Source organism: Symphodus melops, assembly GCF_947650265.1.
Source record: "Symphodus melops genome assembly, chromosome: 4".
Lineage (NCBI taxonomy): Eukaryota > Metazoa > Chordata > Actinopteri > Labriformes > Labridae > Symphodus > Symphodus melops.
The window spans coordinates 23,561,972-23,586,092 of NC_136694.1; the positions used below are offsets into that span (position 1 = coordinate 23,561,972).

At 40.6% G+C, this 24,121-nt stretch overlaps 2 protein-coding genes across 2 annotated transcripts in view; one reads left to right on the forward strand and one right to left on the reverse strand.

The window, feature by feature from the left end:
- The window catches only part of LOC306822231 (uncharacterized protein), a 237,273-nt gene that overhangs the window by 210,689 nt on the left and 2,463 nt on the right, over nt 1–24,121 (forward strand). The window lies entirely within an intron of this gene.
- LOC306822222 (suppressor of tumorigenicity 7 protein-like) lies at nt 4,787–23,703 on the reverse strand. Its single transcript, XM_079341087.1, has 15 exons — nt 23,473–23,703; nt 22,978–23,060; nt 21,588–21,747; nt 21,445–21,499; nt 20,494–20,609; nt 20,265–20,343; nt 20,005–20,093; nt 19,622–19,722; nt 19,354–19,468; nt 19,192–19,264; nt 18,932–19,034; nt 10,147–10,297; nt 9,558–9,650; nt 8,866–9,005; nt 4,787–6,726 (listed from the first exon to the last, which is right to left on the reverse strand). The coding sequence occupies exons 1-15, from the start codon at nt 23,639–23,641 to the stop codon at nt 6,631–6,633; spliced, it is 1,623 nt and encodes a 540-aa protein (XP_079197213.1). The 5' UTR covers nt 23,642–23,703; the 3' UTR covers nt 4,787–6,630.

The window sequence follows — 24,121 nt, forward strand, 5'->3', positions numbered from 1 at the left end:
AAGGCAGGTTGCCACATTGTCATTGTTTGTTGAAAGAGTGTGCACGTTTTTCTCCCTGTCCAGGGATATTCTCCCGTTGAAAGACAGGTCCTAAAATACCTTACTGCCTCTATAATAAACCTTGATAATTCACCCTCTGTCACTCCCATTAGAGGTCCTCCGTTCTCTATACCAACGTGTGTCTCTTCTCTTTTTATCCCTTACTCCTTAGTGACAGGGTGAGGGCATTCATAACATTAAGGGAGACAGAATTTACTGAAAGGCCATCAATTTTCAAACAAATGTAGATATTAAACATGAATTTTATAAGATCAGTGCTGATGATTAAAGGTTTACCGGACCTGATATTTAACACTGTTTCAGCACTAAGCATGAAAGAGACGTGCTGCATGGAGAGTTTATACTATTGCTAAATTCAACTCTTGTCCCTAGTTGGAGACAATTCTCGCAGTTTACATGTGAAGTAATCCAAGAGTATTTGACTGAGAAATTTAAACTGATTGAAACATGGTGGCCTTTGAAAGCAATGGGTTTCACATAGAGAAACAGAGACTTCTTATCTTATTAGGGTCGTATAGGGATTTTACAATCAGGATTTTTCTTGGTTCATTTATGTCAAGCAATTAGCTGCGTTGCTCCCCTGGAGAGAAGATAACTAACACCATGCTGATCTTTAAAGCTGTCATAGTATCAGTTATCCTTTGTCCCCCCACAAAGTGTGATCCAGTAAAAATAACAGGAGCTGCATTGCAGGCATTCCCTGCCATCAAAGTGATATCAAATGGGCATCTCAATGTAACAACATTTCAAAACTAAATTTGGCCTGAGGGACAGACTAACAGTGTGGTCCACATGGATGCTTCACATTCAGGAAACCAGAGTAGAGGGGTTGTTGTAAGCCATGCTTACAATTTGTAATGAGTCACACAATACAGTGGTGTGTCTGCTATGTACTCAACAAGTTCAGCATTATCCTTCAACTTGTTTGACAAGACCTCCAATCCAAAACACTGCACTACACTTAATTACAAGATTAATATGTTTGATGTACAGCAATGTGTTGATACGCTTACATTGTGAAATTGTTGCTCTCCAGGCTATTTGGGGAAGTTGTTGAAAATGTTTGGCAGAACGTCTGAGTGGTTTCTCTGTTGTTCTTGGAAAAGAGGATGGTCCTTAAGACCCTATCGCTTGTAATTAGGATCTTTTGCTGACATAAAATTGGACTCAGCGCATTAATTGTCCTTGCCAAGAGACGTTATACTCACATTGTGCTTCAGAAGAGCTCAATCCTACTGGTCGTGCATTGGACGTTAAATGATCAATTTCATAATCCTGAAAATCATTCAGCCAACTGTAAGCAGTGGATTTATAAAGAACATCTCAAATGTGGCTGCTAAATTTCCTCAACAATACTTTAGCCCAGTAGATGATGAGAGTGGTGATATAACATCCCCCAAAATCCTAAAAATAGTTTTACAGACTCTGACACTAAATGTCTGTTTTTTTTTTTCTCCTCGTCAACCACAAACTACCGCTCCTGTTCTTACCTTTATGTAGTAGGCTTCAAATATTCTGTGCCATCTAGAGAGTTGAAAATCCAGTAAATCCAACCTAATGTGTAGCAACATCATGAAAAACTAACCACTTTATCCAGATAATATCCTCTTCTGAATTATACATACAGGAAAAACAGAATGAATAAATACATAGATGACTTATTATTGTTGTTATGGTGTTAGCATGAGCTCATTAGAATAGCTGTGATAAAATGTTGATAAGTCATTCTAGGTCTTAAACTACATTCTCAAAAGTCTATGCACACGTTTAAGACACCAAAAGTGGATAATGGATTTATTTTCTGCAAAAGCAAAACAAGAGCGAAGATAAAAGACAGACCAGTGTTCACACCCCAGTCCAGATTGTGGTAATGCTTTTGCCTGTTTGAGACAGTAACTTATATTAAACAACAAACGAAGAAGAAGCACACACAACAACAAACAAACAAACAGAATAAGAGTAACATGTGGTTGCAAAGTGAGCCTCTGGGTGTTTGGGCAGAGAGGATCACTGAAGCGAATACATTTTAAATGTAGGCATGCAGGAGTAGAGAACCTCGGCTACAACTATTTATTGTAGGTGTTCAAACCTGGTTACAATGTCCCATCCATGTGCTAGTGCAAAAAATAATATATATATACAAGACATTGCTCCTAAAGGTATGCATTTTTATGTGTTTTATATTATTATTAGCCAGTTGTATTTATTTTACATTATAAAGATGTTATTCATTCTTGTGTTTCTGTTTTCCTTCTATCATTTCGTCTTGATTTCCTCTGTTTTGTATTCATGTAAAGGCTGTAGGCTACTACCAACTGTCGCAGGTCGTTATAAACAACACTAAGTGACACAAAGAAACGTACACGTGCATTACTGTCTGTTCGAAATAAATAAGAGAAATACGCATCAAGGATTTTGTTGTTACGTTTTCCTCTTGAACCAAATTTGTACCTCAACATGACCCCAACGCAACAATAAAGCATATGCTACTGCGGTAAACACAACATTTCATTGGAACTACGGGAATTTTATTTAGTGAGCAAAAGTCTAATGTTAAACTTGGTGTAGTTCTACATAATAATTTTGACAAGTTCAGGACAAACAACTAAACTGTAGCTGATGAGATATGCCACAAACAAAAAATCATATGCATCACTCTGAGCACTCAAGCAAAATGTGCTTTTATTGCAAGCAACATAAATGACTGGAACCAGACAAAACACAGAAATAACCTCTGATACTTGAAAGCAGCATCACAGCAAAAACACACAGCCAGCATTTCAACAGTGGCACAGTAGAAATATGACAATGCCGAGCACAAAAATGGCCACAAAAACCAATATGTTACAAAAGAGGAGATCAGAAGAAGATAATAATAATAATACATAAAACTTACCGAGTGAAGAAAAGAAGTTTCAGAAGAGTCTTCACAATCTTGGGAAATTCCTGCCATGAGTTTAATCACCTGACACACTTCGACCGGTTAACAACTTCCGGTGTAAAATGGCGGTTCTCCTGAACTGCTTTTATTTTCAGCGAGGAGTAGAACTTTCACTGGATGATTTTTCCAAGTTCTTCCACCATAAACCCTCAGTAAAAGAAGCGACTGTTGGCAGGTACGTTTTTTTTTTATTCGATACAAAAAAGGCAGCACAAGGTACTGTGGTGTTGACAGCTACTTGTTTGAGAGGTGAAGTATGATAAAGAGGAGTGTAGCAGCACCACATTAGATTTGTGTTTCAGTCATGCAGAAGTCACATGACTGTGTAGTTGTGCAACAGCAGTTCATTACCTGAACCATAGACTGTTTATAAGATACAGCACTAGCCTTGAAAATACTGACACACAACCATAAGATGGAGAAACGTCGGATAAACGGAAACACCATAAATGAAGACAAAATGCACTGAACCGCTTCAACTGCTTTTCTCAGTTTAAGTGAATTTCATTTATCATGACGAAACCATTCTTGTTTCTTCAGATTATTGTGTCATTATAGAGAACTCAAAAATGATCCAGTTTGGTTGAGTTGATTTCAGCCATCGAGACCACGATCAGGACTGTCTGTGGGGAGAGCAGTCGGATTCATCACATCACATTTTCTGCAAACTGCCATGGTCAGGCCTCCTCCTGCTCTGTCTGGAGATAACAGGCTTGTCATGTAGCAGATAGCTTATAGAAAGTGCTTCCATTATGGGCTCAGATTAAAACCAATCCAATCAGCTACTACAGCCTATATCTCAACATTTACCAATTTAAAAAATGCACAACTTTTTCACAGAAAGACATGTTTGTACAAACTAAAAAAGCCCCATGGATTGATGTAAACACATGAATGTGTGTGTGTGTATATATATATATATATATATATATATATATATATATATATATATATATATATATATATATATAAAATACTGCAGGCAGGTGCTTGACCCTTAGATGAATCTGGTTATCAAACAAGAAGAGTCATATTTGAGGACTGGTGAGCTATATAGAAGATCAGCAGGTTTTTAGCACACTTCATAGAAAGTCAAAACTGCTTTACTTTCCATCACATAAATGTGCCCCGTCCACTTGTACCTACTCTACAGGCTATGGTTCCTATATACTGTAATGTACTATTTCTGTGTTCTTTCTTTTTGTTATGTTCCCTTGACTTTGATACACTCGGCTACAGAGGTCAATGAGCTCTTCATATTTCAATGTGCAGCACTATAACCACGCTCTGGCACCGAGTTCAAACACTTGAGCATCCGTCAACAGTCCTCCTCAGTGATTTTCATTACTCCTGCTCACCACTTAAGAATGAGTGTATGGAGTCTGATTATGGCACCAGTGGTTGACTGGGAACATGCCACACAGAAGCATCTGCTGATGGTGGTGGAGTGCTGTAATCATAAAGATGGCTCTTGGCTTTATATAGTGCAGGAGCAGGCTGGCAGAGTCGTTTGTCCTTGAACAAGATACCAACTCCCTGTCAATACAGCAGTGATTTAAAAGAGGGAGGAAAATGACATCCATCATACAAAATCAACGTTTTAATGTCACCCTTTCTGTCAAAACTAGTTTACAGATCACAGGGGTGTGGTAGCCTGTTGAAATTGTGGTGTGTTTTCTGATCAGGCTGATGTTCTGTATGGGACCGTTTTTGTCTAAGCCTCAGCACATAAATTTAGATAATGTGACCAAGGAGGAACACAAAATATATCACATGACACATGAGCACTGAAAGAGCAATTTATTGTGAGTTTTGCTTCCAAACTCATCCAAGGGTTTTTTTTTTTTTTTTTTTACAGCCGTTCAGACATTCTCCTGTCTCCAGCATGTACTCTTACATTTCTGCTGCATGCTACAAAATCCAACATTTCAAGTGTCATTAATTTGAGGCGACAGGTGGAAATACAGAGAAGTTTAGAGTGAATCAGGGTTACTGAAAATATTAACCACATTTGAAACACATTGCAGTGAAACATGTCTCGGTGAGTCAGTAAGTCCCAACAAGTCCTTCTCTTTTTCACATGTACTTGTATATTTGCCTGACTTGGCTGCCATATAAAGTCCAATTACATTTTGGGTTATTATATAGTGAAGTGAAAAAACCTGAATGCCAAATTGAAAGGGTCAAAATTAAAAAGAACTGGCACTCACTTTCACATCCTGTTGTAGGTGAAGAATATGCTTATATTTGACGTGTTATATTCCAATTGCATTTTTGTGATGTACTAAAAGGCACTTTATCACTTTTTTTTTTTTTGTCCCATGAGGAGGAATGGGCCGTTATTCTTGGGCATGAACCTGTTACATAATATGCTGCTACTCGTCCTGTAAGTTTGGGTTATGCAAGGACCGCTTGTATATAAAAAGGTGTTTTTCTTTTACAATTTCTATCATCGCACATATTTTTCTGACAAGTTGTTACATAATCAGCCCGTTCTTTTAAGAATACATTTAGACCAAGGTGTTATCCCAGCATGTTAAGTTTGATTAAACAGACTGTAAATCTTTCACAGAGGAAAACAAGAGCGAGTTAGTACATTCTACTCACTACACCCCAAATGATTCTCTGATGGAGAACAGTAATACTGTGTTTTCGAGTCAAATTGCCAGTTAACCTTTTAATGTGAGCCTCTTATTTTTCTTATCTATTTTTTTTTTTACATTGACTAACCCGCTGACTGTAGAGCAATCAGCAGATTCATTTGGATTCACTGTGACCAGAGATGATCCCGTTAACTTGTTGGTTGTTGCAGGGGCGTCGGTTGCTCCAGTGATATAGTGCTGAGGTGTCATGCCATGGTAACAACTGCTGAACCGCACAGGCGTTGTATACACTGCAGGCACTCGGAGGCCATAAATCACAGCCCTGTTTTCAGGAGATGTTACAGACTTTAAAATTAGCTTCAGTGGAAGTCTGCGAGGCATTTAAGGTTGATACGGGACACACACGTTCCCATCCTTTTGATGCACTTATTACCAAACGCAGGGGACATCGGGCTGCGGGATCACAACAGTTACATATTCTTCATGGACCGGATGTTTTTATCTCTGGATGTCAGTTACATGCTGGTTAAAACGTTCAATCTGACAAGACAACATTTAAAGAACCACCACGTTTGTTTAACCCCCCTCCCTCTGATTTTAGGGCCTCTCCAAAAATTCCTTTTTTAATTTTTGTACCTACAAATTAAAAAAAAACCTTAGCCAGGCCTTGAGGGATCCTTTAAAACTTCAAATTCAAACACAAGAGCAAATCAACGACCCTGTGAAATTGTTGCAAATGTTATTCGCTAAATGTGGTCTTGGAAAAACACTGGCAGCTCAAACAGTGTGGGAGAGCATCTTTAGAGTGGTATTGCCGTGTTGATACAACCTCAGCCAACATAATCAGTAACAATGCAGCAAGTGGACAGTAATGCTGAAGACAGGAGAGCAAACTCTTTTTGTCCAAGGGTTTGAAGTGGTATTGGTGCGTGTATGCATGTGTGTGTGTGTGTGTGTGTGTGTATATGTGTGTGTGTGTGTGTTTGTGTATACGTGTGTGTGTGTGTGTTTGTGTGTGGGATGGGGTTAGATCCGAGTCAGCTGGTGCCAAAAACTGGACGGCATGAAGCTTTCCATCTTGTCTGCGAAGAAACCCAGGGGTGCAAAGAGTGTGCTGAAGAACTGAAAGGGAGAACAAGCAGAATGAGTGTTCAGTAAAAAAAACACTTTCCCACCCATTAGTGGATAATGTTTATGCATAACACTTCAATAAATCCCACAATGAACAGACGCCATGTTACCGGATTTACTCATTCCCCCTGAAAGCATTTGGGAATTTACTCAAACTCGGATTTTTAATGAATGAGAATGAAAACGATTGCTGAGCAAAGAAGTCACAGTAAACGTACAATACAAACAAATTAAACACTGCATAGATTGTTTTTTTTTAAAGTTACAATCCTGACTAAAGCTGCAACAACTTCCACAAAGCCACCACTGGTGTCATGTTTGACTATGGAGTCCAAAACTTTTCTCTGAACCAGCAGCAGTAAGGTGACCGAGGTGTCAGCATACACAACAATCCACTGAAGAGGATTTATGATGGAAGAGCTGAAGGAGAAAAACTGAGCAAGGAGCTTTGTTCGATTGTTGTGGGTAAACGAGTTTTTACTTGTGTAGTATTACGCTTCTTTGACTTTCACAGATTACTGTTGTTTACTGTCGACACACTGGTTCCTTTGTTCCTTCTGTACGTGTTTAAGAGGTTTACTAAAAAAAAATAAAAAGAAGACTCTGCTATCTTTTAAGAATGAAGCATTAATTGTTTGTGGTGAAAAATGTAAAAAAAAAGGCAGTTTCCGGCAGGTTTGATTAATCACGTCTTCTGACACTTCTGATCACGTGGCAGCAGTTTTAAGAACTTGTCGTTGCATTATAGATAAAATCCATCCTGTTGCAAAGTGTTGTTTTTCTTTTTCCTCGTTTTCTTTAACCAGTAAAATACTACAGAGAGGATCTTAAAACAAAATCTACATTTCAACCTCATCAAAGGAAGGAGGCTCAACTTTTCTCCGAACTTCTGGTCGAAACAGAACGAAGCATTCTCACACTTTCAACACTGACGCTGAGTTCAATGCACTGCGGCAACTTCTCCTGAAACTGCCTTCAGTTTTTACTCAATTCTTAAAATGAGAACCCAGGTGGAACAACTCAGCCTCTCTCTTTATGATCCCCCAAGCAGGACATTTATCCACCTTCATCTAACAATCCATCTCTTATCTCACACAGAACATTAGCTTTGTGTTTATGTAAAGCACGTGCTAACGATTTAAACGGGCCAGTTAGGGTGAAATGCTCTCGAAAAATATGAAACCACGGCTTCTTTCTGAAGCTACTTGAGGTGTGCTTGATCCACTTGACACTTTTATAGTCTTGTAAGTGGACGATCAGCCGAGCCAGACAAGTGCAAATCAAGTACTCCTCTAATCCCATTTAATATATGATACATAGTCAACTCATCATTTTCCATGTCTGGTATCTATAAATAAAAGGGAAAGAAAGCTGCCACCTCAGCCACCACTGCTGCCTGGTTTGGATCTTCGGTTTAAGAGAAGCAGATTCAGAGAAAATCTGTTTTTCCTCAGAAGGCAGAGAGGACCTCTGTGCTCCTCCCCTCAATAGTTTTCATGCTCTCCATCTGAGCATTACAGAAACCAGGCTTGCTGGAGCTGCCGTAAAAATCCTATCTGCACTCAATCTTTCCCATAACAAAAGGAGGAGCACTCGATGTTCTGTGCGGCCTTGTTTTTGCTACGAGTGTACGCTGAGGCAGGCCCTAATAAACACAGTGACCATAAACAAAGGATTAGTCCGAGTAAGGAGTGTGCCAAACCAGCTAAAAACAGACAACACCACACTTCTGTGATGCATAAAGAGCGAAGGACAGGCCACGCCCACACTCTGACTCTTTGTAGCTGTAAGCCGCGTTGGCTGTGGTGATAAGCTTGCATTAATCAGCGGCGCTCACTGATAGCTTCACTTGGACAACAGCTTGTTTTGGCGGGAAACAGAGACTTTATAGGCCTACGACTCCCAAGAGCCTCCAGTGTTACTGACAGTGATGGAAGCCAGCAATTACTGGAAGGGTCAAAAGATTCAGGTTACCAAAAAACAACAACACGAATTTAAAATATAGATATGAAAAAAAATAATGATAATAAATCTGAGACGAATGGAAGATGAATGTGCAGGACACACACACAGACACACACACACACAAACTTTGGAGATCAAATTGAGATGTGTAGTTCATGTACTTACTGCTTTGGCAAAGACACCCATGAGCTCAGGGAACTGATGTGTGAGCATGGCCAGCATGGCAGTGAACGAGCAAAGGCCTGCTGTGAAGAGGATGAAGAAGGGAAGCTCTTTCTTTGGGTACACAGACACCTCGTGGAACGCTGCAGGGTTTAAATGGTGACAGGGTTCATTACACAGGAGAGCAGTGTTGTAAAGGTTGATTTGAATAGGGACAGATACAAAACACACAGACTTGAACAGTCATCTGATGTACGCATCATAGTGTTTTTAGCGAAGGCTAGTTTACGACACTTGTCCCTAGTAGGGCTTTTAGTTAAGAACAATACAGATTACCATTATTAGAAATAGTTAACAATAATGACACAGATTAACATTGATAAAATTGTAAAATGGAAGTAAGAAAACAACACAGAGAGAACACAGTGTAAAAAGTATATATGTGAGCAATATGTGAGATTGTTGCTGAATTGCCACAATTTTTTTTTTTTAATGTGACATGTAGGGAGGCAAGAGGTCTGGCCGTGAGTCCCATAATTTTGCTCCTTTTATTGAAAAAGCAGTTTAAGCTAAAGACGTTCGGCGGGATGGGATACTACAGTTGTTTTTCTGATGTCACTCGATTGGTGGATCTGATACCACTTTGTAGCCTGTGCATTCATGGACTGCATGTTGACTTGGACTTTTGTACTTACATGGCAGTAATTCTCTATCTGCTGTTTCTGTGCATCCTGGGTAAGGGTAAAACAGGTGACCCTTCTCTAGTGGGTAGGGAATGATCCGGAAGGCTGTGAAGGCGAGCAGATAGGAAGTTACTCCAGGAGAGTGAACACACCCCCTCCTGAAACTAACAATGTACAATGTTACAAACCATTTTTAACACCATAACTGCTGTTTCAAACTGTACGAAGAAGAGACAGCTTTCCAGTGAATTGTCTAAGTATCCAAAAATCATTATCAGAGTGACAAGATCCTAACATCCGGATCAAATAGAACACTAACAATCTTAATGTGCTTCTGAGGAACAACGATATTATCCTTGTATCATCTCCAGAAGGGTTTTAGTGGGTGGAGTAAGCATAAATACTCATGACACAAAGAAAAACAAAAGAAAGAGCAGCACACAATGTTGGAAACACGTGTTAATGGCCCAGCTCTTTTAAAGATCTGAATGAAAATGTCCCATTTAATACACAGTGGTAGAGGCAGACAATCTCAGTTTATAACAAATCATTAAGATTGAAAAAACAAAACAAAGCAAAAGGGAGGACTTTTGATACATACTTCCCTCCCATGTGCAGTGTAGTAAGTTTAAGGCTCCCTCTGCTCTCTTCCAGTGCTGCAGGTGGAAGAAAGCGTATGCCACTGCCTCGCTGTCACCCCTCTTCAAGATGTGCTCAGGAGGCAGGATCAGGCTCTTCATCTCCAACAAGTACTGCACACAGGAAGAGGAAGACGCACGTTATTTTAACACTTCAGCATAATACGTTTCTATTCTGTCTATATAATGCGTTCACTCCATTCCAAACGTAGATAAATATGTGATCATTTATTTCAACGAGAGCGAAGCAGTGTGCCTTCTGAACATTGATAAGAACATAAGAAAAGATCAATCTGATCAGGGGAAATGAATGTACAGAATTCTATGAAGACGTGTATCATGGAAGGTTATCAAGTGTTCGATACTTGAGAACATGCATACTATCAGGTTTCTAATGATACAAAGCTTAATGCAAATCGGTGAAGTATCCCTTTAAATATTGGTTACCGGACTGACGGCACTGATCCACGTCACTAATCAAGAAATAGTTTGTCAGGCACTTCAAATCATCTGCCCTCGCACAGTCTCACTTTGACGAAGCATTCAGACTGAACTGTAAGAAGCGTCCAAAAAATGGTCTCCATGACGACGTTGAGACGAGCGGGAACAGCTCCATCGACGTGATGGAGAAATGTGCTTCCTGTCTGCATGTGAAGCCAGCACAATGCAATCCCGGGTTTAATACAACTTAGTGCAGCCTCACACGTACGAGCAACGACAACAATAACATTTTTGGTTGTGATGTAAAAATGTCAGAATCAGTACTGATGTCGATGAGCGTGTGTTGGAATCGGTTCAGAACTGAAAAATGTGGATCGGTGCATCTCTACAATCGAACCCAACTAGTACAATACAAGTATTTACATTTATAAATTCATCAGTTAGGAAGGCGAAGTAAAAACTATTAAAATTTTACTGAGGCAACTTGGGTTTAAAAAAAAATCTGTCCATGGAGCTTCAATTAACATTTCTGTGTTTCTCCATCAGCACTTCACTTATTCTTTTCTATTGTGCAACTCCCCGTGGGTAACTCCCTGCAGACTGAAAACATATTTTCTTCAATTGAGGTATTTGTTGACAGCCTCATTTTGCAATTGTTCAAGGGGGGAGGGAAACACTTTCCAAAGCTCTCTGAGTGTGTGTTATTGTTACAGTACAGTACATTCATTCCACGAATGTGTAACATCCCCCTCTTACCACTCCTCTCCTTCCCTACTGTGTAAGTTTGTCCCAGCGAGTCAGCCGGTTCACTGTGCTGACACGGACCACAGCCCAGACTTACAACCTATAGAACAGTTCAGGTTTTCTCAAATAAAAGGGGATATGTATACTTCTTTACAGCAAAACTAATATTTGATTGTGTTCTAGCTCAGCCCACAGATACGTTATTAACAGGTTTATATTGTCTTTGACAAACCTGCTACTCTATGTACTTTATGTCTGTGGTGCCCACTGTAGCAGGGGTCTGAGTTAAACAAAACCTCTGTGCGGGGTTGGGGGGCCCCCTGGGCTGGATTCCCAGGCGGCCAACTTCACAGTGCTCTGGATCTCAGACTGACACTTTGGGAAGGTTACCCCACAGCTAATCCCGTCTAATCCCCTCCATGGTCACAGGCTCAGCCAGCCAGCGAGCCATCCATCCATCTAACCAGCCAGACCGTGCTGCTTCACCCATCTCCCCCTGCGTAACCCTCTTTCCCCCGCTTCTGCCCTCATGATCACTGCCTGCTCAGGCTCTTCAACCTGGCTCATCCCTGTCTGTCTTTATCCAAGCCTCCTTCATGCTCCTTTAGCTTGTAAGATATGAGCAACAGAACTCAGGCGGCTTGTCTGCCTCACTTCGATGTTGAATTTATTCATGATGTTGCAATGTTTTAAGCACCCTGACATTCCCTCAACCTATCTCCAGATAATGTGACCAGTACTTTTGTTAAAGACCAAAAACCTCTAACTGAACCATCAGCTTAAAAACATTACCCTAAGCATATTAAGTAGTGTGGGGTGGCAGTAGCTCAGTCTGTAGGGATTTGGGTTGGGAACCGGAGGGTCGCCGGTTCAAGTCCCGGCACGGACCAAGTCCGGAAATTGGTTTGGTAACTGGAGAGGTGCCAGTCCACTTCCTGAGCACAGCCGAGGTGTCCCTGAGCAAGGCACCGAACCCCAAAACTGCTCTGAAGCGCTCGCTGCGGGCAGCCCCCTCACTCTGAGACCCCTCCGTTAATGCATGTCACTAGGATCCTGTTTCTGCACGAGTGTGTATCTAGTGTGTGTTCATGTTCATTAGATAGAGTGTAAACTGAATTTCCCCTCGTGGGTTTAATAAAGTATAAATTATTATGTTGCTGTGAGCAGGTAGATGTTAACATCTACCTATAAGCACCATGCTATGTTTTAGCACACCTTTATCCATCATGACAATTAAACACATCACCATCCATGTTTTCCCTTCGACCATCCATCCACTGCTTCATCATCAAGGACTGACACAATCGCTGCATCTCTATCTTATTGCTGCACTATTGTTTTAATTATAAAGTAATCAATGTTTGCTGTGCCCCACACACCTACTTCTCTCCTGCCTGGTGTTAACATACCACCTTCCTGAATCTGTCACCCTCATGGGTAAAGACTGAATCACCAAAGAGGAGTAAACACACTTCTCCCATCTCTTTCAGCATCACTCAGTCATACTACTGACTGACTGACCGGTCTTCCAGCCTTCATTTTCTCTCAATCCCGACATCCAAGAATCTTCAGCTCGACACCCAGAAGCTGCTGCTGCTTTGCACTTCTCACTTATCCTGTCTGACTTACTTAAATCATTCTCTTGCCGCTCCAGCCAAGAGATTTGACTGTCCGCCCTTATCTTCCTCACCATGCCGCTCTCCTTTTTTTCTGAGAACTACCCTTTCACTACTCTCTAGGCATCGAGCCAGCTAAAGCGCTAACCTTTGGCTTGTCTGCTGTAGACTACCACACAACTGCCATAACTGGTCAAATCACATACAGTGCATGTATTTTATGTAACACTTAGGGACCAGCATGAAGCATCACATGATGAGTTGGAAGTTGAGCGTAGTTTGGCTTCCAATCTGTCTATAAAATAGATTTTCCTTCCAAACACTGATACAGATTGAGTATTTGTCATTACAAAGTAACTATTGAGACTGGCCAGATTCAAAATGACATTAATAGTGGAGAAACTCTGTTGTTTGTAATTGTGTCATTGTAATGTATTTGGTGGTTGGTATCGGAGTGTAGGAGTCATTCGTGCATTGAGAGTTGTTTTATCTACTAATTTAAAAGGGGAAGTTTTAGGTAATTATATATGATATCATTTAGTGTTTGATCAAACTGAGCCGGGGGATAGCAGGTCACACTGGATGGTCTTTAGCTCACTGTGAGTACTTTGATGAGGAGTTATTGCACGCTTTTGATCGTTGATTATCTTTTTCCATTAAAGGTTAGACACATGTTTTCAGAGGACTTAATTTTAATCTAGTGCATCCAAAAATATTAGATACCACATGGTCTGTATTCAAGGCCAATAACAATACAGGTATTTCCATGAAAGGTCCCAATTTTCCCTTTTTGGGGTTCATATATCTAATTTATGTGTCTACTAAAGTGCGTTCACAATCGCTAATGTTTGAAAAAGTGTCCGTTTTTATGTACTGCCTCTCCACGCAGGCTGTATTGCCTGCGTGGAGCCTGTATTCTGCCTGTATTTGTAACGCTCAGAATCCCCCAAGAAGAGAAAAATAAGGGTCCCTACTTGTGCTAAGTCTGATCTGATTGGCCGTATGATCTGCTCTCTCGTAATTTGTCAGTCGTTTGGCTTTGTTCTCGGGTATTTCCCGCCCCTTTTACCATATTGGGAATGCTACAGTCAGTCCAAGGGGAGCTTGTGCTTGCTCCAACGAGTCAATGGGCTTGGATCAGTGACGTCTTTGTCTTGTGATGTCACTCCATACATTTTTAATGAGGAAGGCTAGGGACCGAGCATTTCATGCAGCTATTGCTACAGCTAAGAGGAGGAGGTAGGAGAAGCCACGTGTCCACGGACTTTGAAGTTTTGCATATAAATGTGACTAAACATGCACAAGACACCTGAAAAACACACTGAAGAGCATTTAAAACCAAAAAAATGCCTGATCTGCTGAGGCACACCAGACAAACACTTGATTCTGTGCGGCGATGCACGCACATGCACACGGTGAACATCAAGCTAAGACAAATATCTGCCAAAGATATCTAATCCCTATTTAAGTTCATTTGAATGTTTTAACTGTGAAAAATCACACAAAAATGTGACTTTATTCTCAAAACATTCTTTTGTTTTAACTGGTATTCATCAAGGGCTCTGTCTTGTTTTGGGGGTTGAAAGACCTCCTCTGTTAATTTGACTTCCGGCAACAACCTTGTGAACAACAAACTAATTAAAAAAAATAAAAAAATGTCATGCTGCTACAGATGCAATGTGAACAGGAACTTTCATAAAGCAGTCCGAAAGATTGACACATACTTCTAGCGTCTGTTTCACCTCTGTAGTTCTGGGTCCTGTGTTTTAATATTAACCGTTTAGAGAGGCTGGCTGCTCAGCTGTCCTTCCTTGCATGCCATGGTATTAGACCTGGTGACACCTCAGTCCTCTGTGCTGGCCTAGCAGCCCCCTCCTCTCCCCTCATTCTCGTTCTTCGGTCTGCTTCTCCACTCCCTGTCGCCTCTTTGATGAAGGGATTGAGTTTCATGTGTTCTCCTTTTATCCCTGGGCAGTCATAAGTCCAGAGCATAACTCATAAGCTGCCTTCTGATTCTAATCTGAAGCACTTCGCCATGCACAATGGAACACACAGGCAACAATGACATCAGCCTTGTAGCTGCTCTGTAAGGTCAGACAAACACACTTACATACAGTAAGAGAACATGCAGACAAACAGGTGTTGGGGTTAGACATACAAAGATTATGAATTCCATACAGTCAGTAAACACCGATACCAGCTCCTCCAACCTTTGCTCAGGGAATGGACACACTCTGAAACTCCAACCATTTATTCTAACCCAATACACCCTCCTCCTTGTCCAAATCAAACCTCATCCATCTTAATTCAAGACAAACCCCAGACTATTACTCTGACTCAATTTACAAACCAAAAAGCCAATTTCAAAGGTAAACTAAGCAAAGGTCGCCATTTCTGGGCCTAGACAGGCAATCTAGATGAAAACATGTCAACCTGAATGGGGTGAGATGAGAAACTGGCTTTCAAAGTGGAGTAAACTAGCAAGGTAGATGGGTTCGGGTCACCCAGGCTGCTTCACAAGCAGCCTGTACGGACCAAAGTAGTTGTACATGTACAGCAGATTCAGATGAAACAAACACTTGATCTGCCCACAAGAATCAGACAAACTGACAGTATCTTAACCGCTGGTTGGTACAGAGTCTGATTGGAATGGACACGCAGATGGAGAATAGGGGGACGGAGAAGGAAGATGAATGAGTAAGGACAACAAGATGAAGAGGAGAGCAAACGAGAGGGGGATAAAGGGGGGAGGACAAGGTGAAGGAGGTATACTGGGCAAGATGAGGAGAGAAATTGAAGGGAATGTGAAAGGGGTTGTTAGGGAGGAGGGCAGCACTAAAACAGACTCAAGCTTGTGTGGGTAAATGTGGGTTAATTGTGTGTATGGCTTTTGGAAGCGTTTGAATGAGCTCATGTGATTTAGCCGAGCATGATATTCATTCATATATAATCTTCTTGGCAGGCCTGATAAAACAACAACAACAACAAAAACACATTTAATGCTTGACCCAACATTGTTCCTCCATTAATCCACGTGGCTAGTGGTAAGGTAGAGGGAAAAAAACACTTCCTTGTATTGACTGTACTTTAGGAAATAGAAAAGTGTAAGATATATATGACTTAAAAAGACATTGGGCGTCTGAGTTTTGTTATTTATGAAGTTAAAAATTATTTGTTACACCAGAATAAAAAAAAAAAAAGCTTTTGTAAACTTTGACTATGTTCTCGTCTGCTCGCTAAGCTGACTGGCTGCTGTGTTTTCAACATCCAGGACATCGACTGGAATCCATTTTTTCTAACTCTCATTATAAAATGCTTTTTCCAAAATGTCAAGCTTTCTCTCGAGCTAATTACTAAATCATGTTTAGCTGTCTTCAATGTTTATAATATTGACAGTGAGTTGATGGCTAATGAGAGTCAGCTCTGTTTATGGGTTTGAGTATGTTTTGACTGTTTCATTAAACTTTAGTCAATGGTGATTGTTAGCTGGAACACTTTTTGACAGTTTCTATTATTTGTATTATTTAATTATCTGAACACATAAACATCTGAAGAAAGTATTCATCAGTAAAAGCCACACGGAGTCTGTGTTTTCTTAGCTGATGTCTTTGGTAACGAGAGGCTCAGCCAAAACATGCCCACATGTCTATTATTATAATCAGGAAACTGAAGTCTAATTTCCACCAGAGGACTGAGGGAGGTTCGGTGGAATTATGGAGAGAATCCATTTGGAGATCAAACTATAGAAGTGATAGGCCAGCTTGGCTGTAAAAAAAAAAAGGGGCCAGAGATCACAAAGAAACAGCCCCCCCCACCTTTAATCCCCAAAGAGGACAATCAAATACTGAAAGATGAGACGACCAATCATCATCTCGGAAAGGTGTGCTGCACATTTTAAAATGTGTTCCAGCACTTATGCACAAATGTCATTTGGATAGAATTTGCATTGGTGACAAATATAAGGCTCCGTGTTTGACTCAAGGGGGGGGGGGGGGGGGGGGACATGAGAGGATGACAAACAGGATGAGGGTAGGTGATGAGAGGAGAGAGAGAGGATGGCTGCCTCTGGGCCAAGCGGGGAGGGAGAAAATTGGACAGACATTGAAGATGAGGGCGCGCACTTTAAAATCAAAGGCTGGATCAAAGTGCTGGCTGGTGTCGCCTCCCTTCCTCAAAGCACACACAAACACGCGCACACACGCGCACAGATTAGATTCTCTTTTACTCTCAGAATTCACGAGATGAAACAACAGCAAACTACAAAGGCTAAACTGAGACTAAACTCTGCCGCGACTAGCAGTGTCAGAGTCGAGTGTGTGCATGTGTGACATCTAATCCTGTGGGAACTGATCATAACTGGCAGAGAGAACTCCAGGTGTTTTACCTGGTTCAGCTGTGAATAGACCTACTCTTTATTATGTAAAAAGAAAAGTGCCCAGTTTCTCCTATGTTCACACTTTGCTTGAGACCAATACACGACAAGATACTCAACTACCAGTGAAAACATTAAATATATTTATGAGGAAATAAAAAAATTTACACTTTTTTTTTTTTTAGCACTCAGTTATTTCAACATGTAGCTGATCAAGCGTACAATAGTCTTACATTTAATTGTTTTGACGATAATTACTTCATGGAAAACGCCACAATTACCCAAATTCTACATTTACACAATAAGTTAAATATAGGGAATAGAACAGACAAAAACATGTGTGAAAAAGTGAAAATGAGTGTACATAGACCCACACTGACACCTGCTGGTGAGCTAAGACACGTCGTCTTGGATGACTTGACCAGCCGTAGCTGCCTGCTTTGTTCAGAGTTTTTTCATATTCACATTTATATTTCTTCACACTACCCACTCGAGGTGTGGAGAAAAATCATTACTGCATAGCATCACAATATTTTGTGTGGTGATATTGTATCATCTCGTGGTCACCAATCTTTTTTTTTATTACATAAACAGAAGTTTAAGATGAACTGAAGCAGTTGAACGAATAATTTTGAACAAGTTGCATTGTTACAAATGGCAGCAGTCGTCCCTACACGTTTGTGTTCAGTTCAGTGTGATTACACTGAAATACTACAACACATGGTTTGACTGTGATCAGAATGCTGGTCAGTCTGTGTGCTTGACTCTCACTGTGTAGAATTCAACAGACTGAATAAACTGAGGGCGTTTTCTTATTTGACAAACCCTTCTTCATTTAGTTTAATGTTGTTGTGGACATAAAAAGCCGGTAAACAAGGGAAATCACAATATATTCTATCCTATTGTGATTATATCGTATTGTGGGGGCTCTGATGACTCCCAGCTCTGATACATACCCGCTCGCTGTGGTAGATCTGATTCTGGTTTCTGATTGATTCTACCCAAACCGCTTACATACATAAATAAAAATCATCCTCGGGAGCATAAATTAAACAAAGAATATAAGAGTCAAAGTGTATGCATGCAGCACAGACAGTCAGAAGAAGTTTTCAACTGGTCAAGTCACGTTTACTCGACTTTGCAGCATCAAATCTAATCCTTATAGAATCAATCGCTCCTCAGTGTACAGAGAGCCCTGAAGTGTATGGAAGTCTGCATTCTCCTACAGCACCAGGTTTCTTTGTCCCAAAACATGTTTTTCCAAGTATAGTATGACAAAAAAAAAAAAAAAATAAATAAAAATAGGCATGCATTCATGAAGTACAGCCTCCTTTCTGTTGCATTCTGACCCAAAACGCTTTGCTCAGCAGAATATACGCCACCTCAACAGCTAGCTTGACGAACGTTTTTTTATGAGTACTCGAAGGGAACAATGGTTCCTACACTTTCCAGGATTAGTAAATAAAAGCTGTGTATGACCAGTAGGGTCAAGGGTTATGGCATCCTAACCACTATCTTAAATAAAAAAACATTAGGAATGCAGGTTATGTTAAAGTCATCGGTCTGCCTTCTTACCTTTGGCACATGTGGATTGAACTCAACCGCTCTGTGTATGGCCTCCACAGCGTTCATTTCTGCTGTGCTGAGGCCTCGCCTCGACGCGGCCTCTGGAGAGAACCTGGGAACGCAAAGAACCCCCCTTCATGACACACTGATCACCACGTGATTATACGCTGTCAGAGGTGCAGCTATTAAAAACAGATCCAGTTATCTGATGAATGCCACGCAAAAGTTCTGGACATTGATCGACCACGTGAATTCGCGGGGGAACATACTTATCTGATACAGCCCGTGCTTTCAGCAGGGCTGATGTGTAGCATATCGTGGCTGATTTTGGCAAGCTGATGTCTGCACAGGAAGAAGAATAGAGGATCATGTTACTTAAAAACTGGATCCCTGGCACCGAGCTTATTTCTCTTTATTAGGTTCAGTCTTACCGTCATATTTGGCGAGGACTGCTTGGACATCAGCATAAGCCTGTAGCTCTAGAAGTGCCTCCAGGAGGTTTTCATGTATATTTAACATTCCTAATAATGGGAACTCCTTCATTAACTGTGAAGAGATACAATTTCACACATTCAGAATCAGTTTGTCAGTGGCGCTGTATCGCTGTCGGTTTGAACGCGGCGAGCGTACGACTCCGCTGTGTCTGTTTGAAGAGTAATTCCCCAAGTGTCCCACTTGGAGGACTGTTTTCAAACTTACGTCTCTCATCATTTTTACAGCTTCTTTTATCCTCCCCAGCTTGCGTGCGCACATCGCCAGTCTGCGTTTAATGTATACCAGTAAGTTGATATCTTTCCCAGCTGTGGATGGAGAGTGGAAAATATGAGACGTGAACATGGATGCAGTGATAAATAGCCCTGAACAGGGAGTGCTGATAGCCTCGTGGTTAGGCTGTGCGCCCCATGTTCTGTCTGAGCCCTTCTCAGTGCCTTTGAATTGTCCCACAGGGATAAATGAAGAGGAGGAGGAAGAGGAAGAGGAAGAGGAAGAGGAGGAGAAGAAGAAGAAAGAAGAAGAAGAAGAAGTCATAACTAGTTAAACATCATTCATGAGTTCAGCGTGTTTAAAAAAAAATGGCTTACCGATAGTAAGTGCTTTTTTGAATAGGCGTTCGGCTTCTGTGATAGTTGTGGCTTCTTCTTCTGCTAGGAGCACGTAGGCTGCAGCACATCTGCACACGAACATGTGGGAGAGTTTCACCTACGCATCCATGCATTTCTACATGCTAGATGACAATATTTTTTTTTTTTTTTTTGTACATCGAGATACTAATGTAACAGCGACAGTTGTTACTTAGATGAGGCAGCATTGTGTGTAAGCGCAGTACTTAAGGAGGACTCACTCTTGGTTCATCTCGATGGCCTGGTAAGCTGCTCTGATCCTGGCTTGAGGATTTCTCTCTCTCCAGGCTTTCTGCATCACTGTAATGAGATGACCATGTCAGGCTTATTATAGAAGTGACCTCACCGGCCACATGTTCAGAAGCTCCAACTTGAGATAAAAAAAAGCAGTCCATTCAGAATATTTACAAATCCACACCGTGTCATAGTGCCTTCACGATTCAAACTCACCGGCATCTTCTGGCCTTAACTGCGGAGTGTCTCCTGTGAAGAAGGTTTGGTGGTCTTGAGCAGACAGGTTCATGTCATAGTATGTTAAGGGTTCCTTCCCTGTTACCCATGTGTACCTGCAGTGTACAGAGGCAAACACTAACTTGTATGCAGCACTTTTTTTTTTTTACATTTCACTCTGTTAATCAAGATCATTTCAATGCAACAAAACACATGTTTTAAAATGCATCTTAATGAACCATCTATATAAGCCAGGGATGGGAAACGTTGGTCACAGCAAGGGCCACATTCACTTAATTCTCACTGCCAGAGGGCCAATTTGTGGGATACACAAACGATTAGTCAATTACATCTCAACATATACCAGTGATCAAATATGATGGACATATTTCTGGATTTTCATGGAAAATTTTATTTTCATATTTTCATTTTATTTCATTTCATTTTTATTTGTTTTCCGAACATGACAATACATAAGATGTTCACAGGAAAACCGTAAGTAAAAATAAATAAATCCTATCATGTTCGGAAAGGAGCAGAGAGAAGAATACATCATATTTTTACCTGCCCCTTACTCAAAAAACAGCAACAAAAAAAACAGACAATCTGACAATTCTTAGTCTTTGACTTCACTTCCAAGTTAATGAGGGGAAAAAAACACATACCAAACACTAATTGCCAATTTCATACCGTCTAAAAACTTTCTCCTTGTACATTTTTTTAAATTGAAATACTTGAGCACAGCTCTTTAATTCATTGGTTAGGGAATTCCACAATTTGGTCCCTGTAACAGAAATACACATCTGTTTTAAAGTTGTCCTTTTCTTTATGTTTCCAGTGAAATGATGTGCAAAAATTGACCTGAGGGCCACGTTGAGGGTTGATGGGGGCCGCCAGTTGCGCACCACTGATCTAAGCGCTCGCACAACAAAACCACACAATCACACGTACCTGTTGTATTCTGCTCCTCTGAACAGATTCAAAGGATTCCTCCAGACTTTACACTCTACCAAAAAAAGAAGAAGAAATGAGCGAGTAAAGCGAGCTGCATTTTGAGCCGTACAATTCTCTTCATGTCTGTCGTTCATCTTTACCTGAAACACTCGGCCTCGGCTCGGCATCTCCGTTGACCGATGCAAACAGACCGGTGGTGGAGCTGCTCTCCACTCCGCCCAGGAGAGGACGCAGGTGACTCACCGACACTTGTTCGATGAACGAGGTCCCATATTTACGAAAATACCACCACTCAAATATCTGTGAGGGCGACACATCGAAAGGAGAGCGTGCTTTACAAACTGTACATGATGAGACAACACTTACTCACAGATTCATTTTTACTGGGAAAAAAAATCACACATGTGCTCACAAGTTTTTTACACAAATACATCAAGTTTTTTTTTTTCATCCAAATATAAATACCAGCCCCAGTCATAAAAGTCATCTTAGATTGCACGCAACTTTAAAATCACTTTGGATCCACATGAGATCTGCAGGATACAATGAATATGCGATGTGGGATAAAAAAAAAAAAAAGTTAATATGACAGAAACAATAAAACTGCAAAATAATTCAACATAAATTTCTCCACTAAATTGTCATAAATGAAGAGCAGCTGATTTGGTTTCATCCAGCATGGCCATTACACTCAGGCCTCTATACAACCGTCACAATGTGCACGTGCTGCGTGAGAACATGCTGCCTGACCATATTGACTTTATTGCGAATGCTTATATTCGCAATAATATTGTGATCAATATTCCAGCCCTAATCCACATCTGCACTATTCTGTTCTGACACCACTGATTTAGTTTACAGCAGCCCCGGACATCCAATCAGGTCGGATCAAATCTGAACCTCTGAAGCCTTTTAATGTCACAAACTCATCACCTCTCGCTGCATCTCTGCAGATGTCCAGAAACAGCTCAATAAAATTCAAATTAAACCTTGAACTTTGACGTCAGAGGCTCCTGTGTTTACTTCTGTACAACAGTATCTAGCATATGATGAAACCGTTATGTGCATGCTGCTCAGGTTCAATCTGTGACTGCCAGACATCCTCTATAATTAGAATGCATTGACAACAGATAAAAAAACAAATCAGATATGAGCCATGAATTATAATTCTGTCATGTCACTTCTGTCATTACCTCTTTAGAAAGCTGCGAAAAACAAACAAAAAAAAAACCCATCCAATGTTTTAATTCTGTCCAAATTGTGTTAAAAAGCAATTCCCCCCATTCATAGAACCACACAATTAAACAGAGAGCTGGGATGAATGTCTTAGAATTCTGCATTAAATTAATAACAATCTCCTCGACTTCCACTCATGCATTTGATCTTCTGCTGCAGGATTAGTACTTGGAATTCAAGAGTTACTGCATGCTATTTACTAAATGCCCTTACAGATATCTTTTATCTTCCAAAAAGAGACCTTGTTCAAACATGACACCTACAGTTCAGGAACCAACTGAAGTGATAACTCACAAGGATGAGTCCAGAGATGAGGGAGGAGGTTCCAGTGAGAGCCACATAGAACTTGGGTGTCAGTGTATTCAAAAACACTGAGGCTGCAAAAAAACAAAAACAAAGAAGAGTCAGTCAGTGCACAATAACCGGGAATGTATATTTATAATCCAGTGTTGTGACAATGCCATTTAAAAGAACATGCAATAGATCATGGCTGGCATGCAATAACATCATTAAAGTCCGTGTGTCATGCAGAGGAGCCAAACACACTGTGGCTACATGTATACAAACACAAGCTGCATTTCTCCACATGCAATGCACACTTATGTTGTAAAATAGCATGACAAGTAGCATGGGCTGTGTACTTTAAAAACCGACTTTAGTCTAAGCAGATAGTCGCCTCTGCGTGTGTCTGAGTGGGTCAGATAAACGAACTGTCAAACCAGCAGCGTCGCTTGGTGCCTGCTAAACCCACATGCTAACAATAGCTAGCTAACAGGCGCATGAATTCACCTGAGGTTAGAGTTTCCTGCAGTTTGAGCGGGCTCCACAGGACGTATATCATGATCAGCACCATGCCGAACCAAATGAAGCACACGTAGGTCCATGACCAGGAGAGCCACGACTTTAATTTTTCTGTAAATCCGAGAGATTGGGGATTACTGCCAGCGGTGTCCTCCATGTTTCTCCGGATGCCTGTAAACAGAGGAGTCACGTGATCACATCTCGACACCAAATCTATTTCCGGGTAAATTTATGTTGTGGTGAAAGAAAAGCGGTGTGCGCTCATCAAAAGGACTAAATAAGACATAAACAATTGTTTCATAAAAACACAATACATATTGTGTGTATTAGTTAAATCGTCTCAAATCAAGGCATGAACCTCGCTGTTGATCATAATAGGCCCTCATAATGAAAATAAGAAATAGCATATAATAAAATGATTTTAGCCTTACAGTGAATGGAAAATTCATTATGTCAATAAGTGCAGCAATTGAAGTATTTTACAACATATAGTTAGTTGGACACTGGGAATTCTATCAATTTTTCTTGAACTACTGTTACTTCATTTATTAATGACATTATACAAGATAGCTCATCTTAGCTCATGATCGTAACATAGATTATAAATATTTTTGAAATCAAACCACCCATAAGCTTT